This window comes from Hippocampus zosterae, chromosome 3, assembly GCF_025434085.1.
Source record: "Hippocampus zosterae strain Florida chromosome 3, ASM2543408v3, whole genome shotgun sequence".
NCBI classification, from domain to species: Eukaryota; Metazoa; Chordata; class Actinopteri; order Syngnathiformes; family Syngnathidae; genus Hippocampus; species Hippocampus zosterae.
This window is the reverse complement of record NC_067453.1, coordinates 21,671,004-21,682,917: the sequence shown is the minus strand read 5'-3', so window position 1 is coordinate 21,682,917 and position 11,914 is coordinate 21,671,004. Positions and strand designations below refer to the sequence as shown.

At 43.3% G+C, this 11,914-nt stretch overlaps 1 protein-coding gene across 1 annotated transcript; it reads left to right on the top strand.

Moving 5' to 3' along the window:
* The first annotated feature begins 1,200 nt into the window (after positions 1 to 1,200).
* On the top strand, positions 1,201 to 11,503 carry blm (BLM RecQ like helicase). The gene is made up of 21 exons (XM_052060160.1): positions 1,201 to 1,564; positions 2,195 to 2,820; positions 2,917 to 3,043; positions 3,357 to 3,460; positions 3,552 to 3,666; positions 3,745 to 4,403; positions 4,482 to 4,658; positions 4,744 to 4,862; positions 5,107 to 5,220; positions 5,676 to 5,774; positions 5,852 to 6,000; positions 6,074 to 6,180; positions 7,082 to 7,242; positions 7,324 to 7,519; positions 7,613 to 7,803; positions 8,609 to 8,753; positions 8,854 to 9,053; positions 9,137 to 9,329; positions 10,086 to 10,208; positions 10,917 to 11,124; positions 11,194 to 11,503. The coding sequence occupies exons 1-21, from the start codon at positions 1,470 to 1,472 to the stop codon at positions 11,372 to 11,374; spliced, it is 4,089 nt and encodes a 1,362-aa protein (XP_051916120.1). The 5' UTR covers positions 1,201 to 1,469; the 3' UTR covers positions 11,375 to 11,503.
* Positions 11,504 to 11,914: the final 411 nt, after the last annotated feature.

Here is an 11,914-nt window from a genome sequence, read left to right as displayed (position 1 = left end):
AAGACAATCGTGATAATAGAAACAAACATTAAATGTTTGTGCATTTTACAGTCAACTGGTCATTATGGATAAGTGAGGGTTTTAGGTTAGGTGTTATTTTTTGTTACATATGGGTCATTCCAGAATTGGAGGACATTTTGTCTTCAAAATGATTGAAAAACAATCCTTATTTTTCATATTTTTCTGCCATATATTCATCAACAATAGGTAATAAACGATAAAAGGCTTGATTCGCTCAGCTTAGATCAATGGTACAATTTTTCATACATGATTTATTTGGTGTTTACAACATCTGTTTCTGTAATCACAGTAAGAGTGTCGCGGGTAACAGAGCTGCAAATCTGGGCGACTGTTCACTTTCTCTCAGGAGTAGAAGGTGGCTTTTTTCTAGCTGTTACTGCTGACCAAGAGACAAATATATTTATGTGAATGAGCAAAGAAATGTTAAAATAAATAATTGTCTTATTCTTTTCATATGCATACCAGGGTTGCGTGAGGTGGCGAGAGACATTCAATCATGGCTAACTATTTTATAAAAATGAGAAAAATAGAAGAGGGGATATGCCTTTGCCCTATCCATTCTTTTGGGAAACCTTTTTAAAAATTTCTTTACAAGTCCAGCGTCTCATATGAGTCGCCGCTTTCCTCTTCTGTGGGACACATGTTCCATGAATAATAATAACTATTGAAAATATTATTTTTATTCAATGTTCGCAGAGTTACAAAAGGGCAACAAAACAAATAATAAAAACAAAACAGCTTAAAATACAGTTTAAAATGGTCCCCCAATTCTGGAATGAATGACCCATACATTTGTAATTAAATAAAACAGGCCAATTAAACAACACAGCATTCAAGTATATGGTATATCTATTTTTAATGCTTGTACAAAGATAATGTTGCTGATTTTCGATTGACTCCTTCAGAGAGGCATTCATGTGACAGTATGAATGTACAGTACTGTATTTGTTTATTATTGTGGGTGAGTTGTACTGGACAGTGCTGCAGGGGGTCATATTGATAGAAAATCATTATGTAATACATTTCTACTTCAGTATAGACTAAAACCACAAAAATATGGCTGAATTAAAATAAAATAGATTTCCTTATGAAGGCACACCTGTAAAGCCCGAATGCGATTGATCGTGGCAGGGGCTGGTAACGTCTTATAAACAACGTATCCCACAATCCTCAGCGATGTAACATCTCGACCAATAGGGTAGCCGCGTTGATGAGGCGCCTTGTCTGACTTAATTTGCTTTCATTTTGCGTCTCTGACAAATTTAGCGAACTCAACTCGCTTCTATTTTCTAAATGTAAGTTGTCACAGTACGACACGGTCTCTCTCGTCGTGACCATGTGTCCTGTCATGTTCGGCACTGTGACAGAGTTCCGTACGAACGGCGAAGTTAGCGCGGACTAAGTTGGCTTGATAGCTAGCTAGCCGCTAGCCCAGCTCTTTTGCAACAATGTCCAATCTTCCTCAGAATAATTTGAAGGAGCAGCTGGCGAGACACAGCACCGGCGCCCAAAGCAAGATGTCTTTGGCTAAACCTAAATCGGGGTAAGTGGAAGAATTTGTCCCCGAGTGTGTCACTTGCTTATCGCACGATTTAGCCTCCAGCATTAATAATAATTGTCGGTGTGCAAACCGATCAAAAACTCCGACGTCAGAGGGAATGAATATCGTGTAACTTTTTCTTTTGATGATAATTAGAAAGCATCCACGTCAATATATGCTTAAAGTATGTTGTGCACACTGCTGTGCTCTTTGCCAATGTCTGCATAGGTGTGTGCATTCAAGCAGTGTTTCATGTAGATATTGTCACAGCTAGTGTCATTGTATTAATCGTTTGTTAATGCAATAATGACGTCATAAACTCTCTATTTGGTTCTGTGTTTGATATTTTCAATCAATTCAAATCGTCACTCAAGAATGCTAATTTGGCATGTATTTTTTTTTCTCCATGTTTTTCCCTCATTCCCAAAACATGCATGTAAGCTTCATTGAACACCCCGAACACCCATGAATTGTGTGTGTGTGAATGGTTGTTTATCTATATATGCCCCGTGATTCCACAATAATCTGATAGGTTTGAATTCAACAGTGAATTGAAATTGAAGTCTATTGAAATTCTACACTAAAGTCTAGCTACAATACAAAATGTTAATTTCTCTCCTCTTGATATTTCAGGCCATTTTCTTTTAAAAAGAAGTCGCCGTCAGGTACAAACTTGGTGGAAACCCTGAGCAAGGTAACGAGCCCAAATGTTTTGGCAAGCAGGAATGTCAATGTCCCCAAGACCAATTTGGTGACTCAGCCTGTTGTGATGTTTTCAAACAAGCCCGAGACTGCTCAAAAGTCCAAAATCAGCAACTTTTTCTCTGTACGTTCCAAAGACAAATCGGACATCAGCCTGTCGTCAGTGGCGTCTTCTGGCAATGTGTGTCTATCCGCACCCAAATTTGACAGACCGGGAATGAGTAACAATGTCAGCACTCCCGTAAATTTGGATGAATCACTTGGAATCCAGCTTGATGACTGGGATGATTTTGATGACTTTGAAACTCCAACCAAGGCAAAGAATACCTCCTTGAATGAAGACGTAAACAAGACTGACAGCAGGCCGGTCACAGCTAAAAGGAAAACAGACTCCATAGATGAAATTCAAGCAACGTCAGATCAGACTGAAGTCCAACAACCAGCAGAGAGTGAACCAGAAGATTCTCCGATAAACACACCAAGAAGACGCCGGCAGCCTTATCTGAAGTCTGTTGTTAGTGAAAGTGAAGAGGACAATGATGATGTGCCCATGACAGGTAACACACTTTTTCCTGCAGTTCGATTTTTTTCATTTGTGCGTCACAAATGGCAACAAATGGAGATCACGTGGCTTCTCTTTTGTCCCCAATTAGATGATAATAAAGAATGTGTCACTCCAGAGTCTATTAAACTGGATGTCACCTTGGAGCCTGAAGATGACCTCGATTACATACCGCCATCTCCAGAGAGCTATTACAGCAAATCTCCTTTGGAGTCCATGTGAGCATTTTTTTTTTCCTCCCCCAAGTTGTTTTTTGACTTCACGTTGGAGAGAGTTTTCATGGTGGAGTTTGTGTTGCTGTCAACATTAGGTGCACCTGCAGAATGTACTGAGTTCTATTCTTAAACTTTCATAATTGTCAGTGGGAATTGTGATTATTGTTCATAATCCTGACCAACAATTTTAGATTGTTTTCATTATATGCTAATGTAATTTGCCTTTTAACACCAGTATGTTTCACCAACATTCTCGTTACACCCTTTCCATGGTGCCATCAATATGTCGTGATTGATTTGATTTTCTTTTGAACAGATCCAAGCCATGTTATACTGAAAACAAGGACAATAATGTGCACTCCACTAGCTTAACCGTGACACCTCGTCAAGCCTCTGATGAGCATTCAACAGACAAGAAAAGTGAGCGCATCTCGTTGTCTGACATTGTTTGGCATCGTTCTTTGTTTTTCCTCGTGTAAAATTCCCTTATGCATTTTTTCCCCTCTCGCAGATGACGAACTCTACAGCATCATGGAGTGTATTTGTGCTCTGGTGGATAACATCCCTGAACACGAACTCATCGCTCTGTCATGTGGAAATGAGCTTCTGCTGAAGAGGGCTCAAAGGTGGGTGCGATTCCACTTTTCTTGATGACGTTCCATCACTGCGTGACTACACTACTGCGCCTCCTTCTCCCCTACCAGGAAGAGGATTCTCATTACCGGCGGTGCCGCCTTGCTGGGGACTCAGCAGCCTGACAGCACTGTGCTTTCTGAACCCAGCTTGAAAGACAAATCTTGCTCCGATTTCTCCAGCAGCTTTTTACCCGCCGTTTCAAAGAAGACCGCTCAGCTCAGGAGATCCTCCGTCATCTCTGTGGACTGTGACTCCGATCAATCTGACAGCCTCATTAAAGAACATTCATCAAGCTGCAACCATGGCTGGAAATCAGCTGTGGAAATTGAGAGCAACTGTAATTCTCCGTCAAGCCACGGCATCTCCAACACACCTCACAATAACTCGGGTGTCGAGAAGACCGTCATAGATTTGTACTGCGAAGATCATTCCTTCTTGCCAAAGAAGAAGACGAAGACTTCAGCGCAGATTCAATCCACTCCAAATGTCACGGCCGCGAACATCGTTGACCTCGATGACTTTTTCATCGATAACTTTGACATTGATGACTTGAACGACTCTGACATGCCCGACTACTTCGATGAACCGCCAAGTTCGGTGGCGCCGCTGAAGACGCCCATCGCCGCCCCAACGGCCGTAAAAGAAGGTGGGCCGAGGAAGTCTTTATGGGAGAAGAAACCTGCGATGCCTGCGCCTCCGCTCAACCCTGCAAAGATTTATTCTGCTGGTGAGTCACCGAGAAAGTTATAAAATTGTTGTTTTGGTAAAGTTGACAACGTTTTTTTCTAAATTCAATCCATTGCAGAACCCACGTTCCGAAACCCGGCACAAGACCGTTTCCGAGGTTTCAACTTCTCCCACTCGCAGGAAATGATGAAGATCTTCCACAAGCGCTTCGGTCTCCATCAGTTCCGGTTCAATCAGCTCGAAGCCATTAATGCCGCCATCCTCGGAGAGGACGAGTTTGTGCTCATGCCCACAGGTTTGCACCTCGCGGTATTAGGACGATGCAGATAGATGTGGATCGCCGTCAGATGGACATCCCTAATGGTGACGTGTGCTTGCAGGCGGCGGTAAAAGTCTGTGCTACCAGCTTCCTGCCTGTCTGTCACCGGGAGTCACTGTGGTCATCTCGCCACTCAAATCTCTCATTGTGGATCAAGTCCAGAAGCTCACTTCTTTGGATGTATGTTTACCTGTTAGCCATGTTATAACTGCGTACATTGGTTACTTCGACGTTCACATGAAAAGTGGTTGTAAAGACAAAGATGTGCATGGTGCGATCATAACAAGATTTTAAATGCAACGCTTGGTGAGCTTAGCTTGTTGAATTTTGCGTTTTGGAGGATATTTTTTAATTTTTTTTTGGGAGCTGTCTTTCACTGGCACCTGTGATCTACTGAGCGCTGTTGTTCTCGTTGCTGTTTTAGATCCCAGCGACAAGCCTTTCTGGTGATAAAAGTGATAGCGAAGCGGGGAGGATCTACATGCAGCTCTCCAGGAAGGAGCCCATCATTAAACTCCTCTACGTCACACCTGAGAAGGTGATGCTTTTATGTACAGCTGCAACTCACTAAGTTAGAATATAATTGAACTCAGTTCAGTTCTAAAAGCGAAGCTTCTACTGTCAATTTTTTAAATTCCATTAACATGGACTCAAATCGTATCGATTTTATAATTTCAATGCTTACCGTCTATCTTACATCAAATGAAAATCCAGAATTCACCATCTCAAAAAATGTAAATATATTTTTCAATACAAAAATAAAAAATATATATTTTGGGTTCAGTAATGAGTTAGGAATTTGCCTTCTGAAAAGTATTTTCTGCTTTTAATAAATCTGGACAGGTGAGGTCCACTTTTTGAACTGAACGACTGAAAGAAACCATCCTAGAATATTTTTTAAAAAGTGGATGTACTAGCACAGTACGTTTGTTGAAGCTCTGTCAAGTGTGTCGGCCGCTTTGACTTGACACGTGTTCTCTCTCCGTCGTCAAGGTCGGCGCCAGCAACAGGCTGATCTCAGCCCTTCAGAATCTATATGAGCGAGGGCTCCTGGCTCGCTTTGTCATCGATGAGGCTCACTGCGTCAGTCATGTGCGTAGCTCCTCTCAAACACACCAAACTGACCCCCGCCAGCTCCCTCGTTAACCAAGTGACCGTCAATGTTGCAGTGGGGACATGACTTCCGTCCGGACTACAAGAGGCTGAGCGAATTGCGTCATAAGTTCCCGAAAGTGCCCATGATGGCCCTGACTGCCACGGCAACTCCGCGCGTGCAGACGGATGTCTTGCACCAGCTCAGAATGACGAGCCCTCAGGTGTAGGTGTTTTTCCGACTTGACACTTTTGAGTTGTGCTTTTGGTGTCTCATTCCTCTTGTTTTGCGTTTCCAGCTTCACCATGAGCTTTAACCGAGCAAATCTTAAATACGCCGTGCTTCCCAAGAAACCCAAAAAGGTCGACGAGGACTGCGTCACCTGGATCAAGAAGCACTACCCACGTAAGTAATTGACAAGTCCAGGCAAGTTGTGTTTATCGCGCAGGATATGTTGCCGATCCACCTGCAGCCAATGAAAAGGCTCGATATACGGAGCTCATATCAAAAACATATTTTTGGATCTCGCTCTTTCGCCATGGGAGGCTATCATACCACGTGACTTTGAGTAAACGGGGAATAAAAAGACTCACTTGTGCAGTTGGCCAGAGAAGAGGCAAGAAATGCTAATCTGTTTATTTTTCACTGTAACAACGGTTCTATGAATCCCAGAGTGTCCAGTCACTCAGTGCTGTAAGCGCTGGCGGTCAGTAGGGATGAAAAAGAACGAAAATTCCACGTCCATGTGCACCAAAATGTTCAACGAAGCCATTTGATTTTGTACAGCAAAAGTAGACGAGCTTAACGCAATCAATACAAAATGACAGGTCAAGGGAATTGGCAAAGAGAATAAATCCGTAAAGTGCTACTTTGACACACACAGAGCAGCAACCACATCAACAGAGTATTTGACGATACATTTAACGTGACTGTGTACTGTGACAATCCATAAAACAGGGGTAGGGAACTCCAGTTCCTCGAGAGCCATATCCTGACTGTTTTAGGTCCTACTCCAACACACCTGATTCAGTTGTTCAGGCCTTGACAGAGCTTGCTGAGGAACTGATCGTTTGAATCAGGTGTGTTGGAGTAGGGAGGTACCTAAAACAAGCAGGATATGGCTCTCGAGGAACCGGAGTTCCCTACCCCTACCATAAAACATGATTGCAAACAAATTGGGATACCGGGGCGTGAAATATGAACTGCAACGTAGTGCTGGTTCACTGTCTGTCCTGACTGTGCTACTCCTGCAACGCCAAACTGTTTCCTCGCTGGTTTTGTTCTAACCTCGTCGTCTATCTTGCAGGTGATTCGGGCATCGTGTACTGTCTGTCCCGGAACGACTGTGACATCATGGCTGAGAGCCTACAGCGAGCCGGCTTGTTGGCGCTGTCCTATCATGCCGGTCTGAGCGACGGCGACAGAGAGTACGTGCAGTCCAAGTGGATCAACCAAGATGGCTGCCAGGTGAGCTTGCTTGTCGCTCACCGACGTCATCACAGAGCCCGTTTCCTTACAGTGTCATCAACGCGCATCCTCCCTTGCCAGGTCATTTGTGCCACCATTGCTTTCGGCATGGGCATCGACAAGCCTGACGTGCGCTACGTTATCCACGCCAGTCTGCCTAAATCCGTAGAGGGCTACTACCAAGAGTCGGGGAGGGCCGGCAGGGACGGGGAGATCTCTCACTGCATTCTGTTCTACACCTACGCCGACGTGCATCGCATCAAGAGGATCATCAACAGTACGTGACGTCAACAACATGAATTGTTTTGACTTGAGACCAAGTTGTTCCCTGTTCTGAAACTGCCGTTGCACCTTTTTTTCCCCATGACAGTGGACCGAGAGGGTGACAGAAACACCAAGGCCACTCACTTCAATAACCTGCACAGCATGGTGCAGTTCTGCGAGAACATGATGGACTGCAGGAGGATTCAGCTGCTTGCCTACTTTGGGGAGATGTCGTTCAACAGGGGCTTCTGTAAGGAAAACCCTGACGTCGCCTGTGACAACTGTAGCAGGCCAAATGTAAGACCATCCGCTTATTTGTATGATATTATTAACTAGGGCTGTTCATGTTAAAGGGCGACCTTGTGGGCCAGTGGTTAGCACTTCGACCTCACACTGCAGAGGTACCGGGTTCAATTCCAGCTCCGTCCTCCCTGTGTGGAGTTTGCATGTTTTCCCCGGGCCTGCGTGGGTTTTCTCCGGGTATTCCGGTTTCCTCCCACATTCCACAAACATGCATGGCAGGTTGATTGAACACACTAAATTGTCCCTAGGTGTGAGTGTGAGCCGGATGGTTTTTCGTTTCTGTGTGCCCTGCGATTGGCTGGCAGCCGGTTGTGCTACTGCCCAAAGACAGCTGGGATAGGCTCCAGCCCCCCGACCCTTGTGAGCATAAGCAGATCAGAAAATGGATGGATGTTCATTTTAAAACATAAATATATATATTAATAATATAATAATAATAATACATTTTATTTATAAGCACCTTTCAAGACACCCAAGGACACTTTACAATAACAAATTGTATTTTTCATCTTCATTGAACTTGTTCAGACATGCTGCTGACCCTTGGAGCTCCCTCACCATTTGACAGAGTTTAAAGTTAAAAGTTCATATTGTTTAAAAAGTTTTGACGGCAACATTTTCCCTTCCCCTGAAAACGGTCTGCTCCAAATATCGTTGATCAGCGCCATTGACCACTAATAATCCGTATCGGCCAAGAAAAAACAACAAAAACAGGCTATCGATCATTTCTTTTTAAATGTTAGAAAATCTGTGTTGCATAACTGCTTGGCGTTTGCTTGTCTGTATTAAATATACACAGGAATATAAAATGAGGAATGTCACTGATGAGGTGAAGAACATTGTGAGCTTCGTGCAGGAGAACTGTGAGAAGGTTGGCGCCAAGTTCGGACGGACTGCTAAACAGATCCGCCTGACACTCAACATGTTGGTGGACATCTTTGTCGGTACGACGTACTACTACCTCACCAACATGTCTGCCGGGTGCATTTTGTTGCACTAGACAATAATGCCCGACCGGGGGCGGGGGGGTAATTTGTCTCTCAGGATCCAAAGCTGCCAAGATCCAGACAGGCATGTTTGGGATGGGAGGATCTTATTCCAGGCACAATGCAGACCGCCTGTTCAAGAAACTCGTCCTGGACAACATCCTCATGGAGGACCTTTACATCACCAACGGCGGCCAAGCTGTGTCTTATATCTCCGCAGGACCAAAAGCTCTCAACCTCCTTTCTGGACACATGCAGGTCACGTGTCCTGCTTGGCGGGATCCGACAAATATGCCCTATTACGCGTAAAGACAAAACCTGACGATGCGGTCTCATTATAGGTCACCTTCTACGACACGGAAAGTGCTTCCAGCTTCAGGAAGAACAATGCGGTGGCCAAGAATGTCTCTCAGAGGGACCACAAGGTGCAGGAGTGCCTCAAGGAGCTGGTGGAGCTCTGCAAACAACTGGGGAAAACCTTCGGGATTCACTATTACAACATCTTCTCCACTGCCACTTTGAAAAAGTTATCTGGTAATATACAGTCACGTATGGAGTTTGGGATTTAATTGCAAAAAACGGACATTATTTGAACATAATTATGATATTATTAATTATACCCCACCAGGAGATAAAAGGGATTCAAAAGCAGCCATCTACAACTCACCCTTAGAGATTGCTAAATGAGCCACCTTTTTCAAGTTATTGCTGAGAGGCCAGCGGCTTTTTCCCCCTCCTTCTTGGCTGAGCATAGAGCGGTAGAGTGAGCAGTTACTCGCACAGGAATGAGAGAGGATAATTAGAGAGCAATGCTTTTTTGCTGTATCGATTCATGTGCATTATCCTTTTAAAAAAAATGAAATAAATAAACATGGTGCCAGCGGATACTAGTTAGCCCTAAGAACGACATGAGTAGGCTATGGGTCTTTTTTTAACAGTAGCAAACCAATGATGTCACAATGTGACTTCCTAAAAAGATGTAACACAGAAGATTATTATTTATGTTTAACATGATATGATAATGTTATAATGCACCAACTATTCTATAATATTTTAGGGAAAAAATGATTGTACTCACTTGTGGAAAATGCCGTTTTATTTACCAGAGCTCTGATTTTAATTAAAAAAAAAAAGAATCTATTCACTCATTCATCCCAAAGATGTATTTTATGTCTTTTCAGGCTTCACGCATTCGATCCCATGTACTTAGATTTTATTTTCTATTTTTTTTAATTTCCTATGAAATAGTCAAGTATTTACTAATTGTAATTTCATGAACATCATCCGCAGAGAGGCTGTCCTCCAACCCAGAAATCCTGCTGCAAATCGACGGTGTGACCGAGGACAAATTGGAGAAGTACGGCGGGGAGGTGATCCAGGTCCTGCAGAAATATTCCCAGTGGGAGAATCCAGGTAAAAGACTCCCGGCGCTAGTTCTCCGCGATGTGGCTTTGCTGCGAGTCATTCCTGACTGGTCTGTTGGGAAATTGGACAATTTCACTTCATTGTTCCTGAAATCTAAAATATCTATGCCAGTGACAAACAGAACAATGAGATGTTCTAACATCAAATGAGTTGAGCTTACCTAATAAGATCAAAACATTTATGTCTCATAAATCTATTATTCATTTGTTGTAATGGAGATGAATTTATTGTTATTGTTTGCTTAAAAAAATACATGGAAGACAACCATGGGAAAAAAAATTGCAAATTAAATTGCAATATTGAAGATTACAGTATTTCTTTAAATTGTTCAGCTGTAGTACCTTGGTGGGTTGGCATGTGACGTGTGAGTGTCTGGACGCGATCTGTGGGCAACATAAGCTCCTGCATGAGTGCGGTACTTGTTTGTTTGTTTTTTTTCCTTCGCGGTTCTCGGATTTAAGAAACCTCTCCATTCGCACAGTCTGCCGTTTAAAAAATAAAAGATAGAAATCAGTATGTAGGAGAAAGTTCCATGCCAGATAAATAGATAGATTCCACCAAAAACTTCTGTATTATAGTGGGAGAACACTGCATACCTCTTTATGACACTTTGATTTGGTTTTTGGGTGTGAGCTTTTCTTCTGTGCCTCAGCCCAAATTTTGGGGAAACAACAATTTTGCGCGTGTCATTCCCAGTGGAGCAGGCCGAGGGTGGTGGTGAAGACTGCTGGATCGACACAACTCGAGGCCGCTCGGGTGTCGACGGCGAGGACGGTGACGGCGACGACTCCTCTGCTTACTTCCGAAGCCAGAGCGCGCGTGGGCAGAAGAGGAAGAAAATGCCTTTCTTCAAATACAACAAAAAGAGAATAGGCTACGCAGGCGCGGGTTCCAATTCTCGAGGGTGCGTTGTGTAACTTCTCATCGGTTCCAAATCAACTTCATTGCCTTCAATTGTTTGTTTCTCCATCAGCCGAGGCAGCAATAAACCCTGGGCTTTCAGAGGGGGAGCCAGAGGTGGTTCTCAGTCTGCCGGCCGAGGGTCCAGAGGTGCGACAGGTGACTCGTCGTCAGGAAGGACGCCGGGTTTCATGGCAATGCCCACGCCTCAGAACCAGCGACCTTTTCTCAAGCCGTCCTTTTCTCACATATAGCGCCGTGGCATTTACACTACACCGTTTGTAATATATGATGTTCAAAGTGTACATTGTTGGGATTCTATTTTTTCTTACTCATCCTTATTGCCCCTGTAAATATATATTAAAGATCATGAAAAAAACCTAGCACTGCTTTATTCATGTAGTTTAAATGTTTAAAAAAAGATCTTTCTCTTGAGTCAAGGTTGTGTAATGAAGCAATTATTTCAACGATGCAGACTAAAGCCCATGTCTCACTGGGTATTGAGGTTTTGGCGAGTCTTTGCATGCTACCAGAATGACGAAAAAAAACAACCTTGTATAGAAAGGCGGTTTTAGCCGAAAAAACCCAACCATGTATAGTAAGGTGTTTTTGACCGAAAAAACCAACCATGTATAGTAAGGCGTTTTTAGACGAAAAAAAACGACCATGTATAGTAAAGCGTTTTTGCATGAAATTTTTAACCGAAAAAAACAACCATGTTTAGGAAGGCGTTTTTAGCCGAAATAAACGACAATGTATAGTAAGGCGTTTTTAGCCGAAAAAAACACACCATG

Coding starts and splice junctions, on each gene's coding strand:
- blm (XM_052060160.1), top strand. CDS start 1,470: ATGTCCAATCTTCCTCAGAATAATTTGAAGGAGCAGCTGGCGAGACAC. Junction 7,804..8,608: donor ACAACTGTAGCAGGCCAAAT/GTAAGACCATCC, acceptor AAATATACACAG/GAATATAAAATGAGGAATGT. Junction 9,054..9,136: donor TCCTTTCTGGACACATGCAG/GTCACGTGTCCT, acceptor GTCTCATTATAG/GTCACCTTCTACGACACGGA.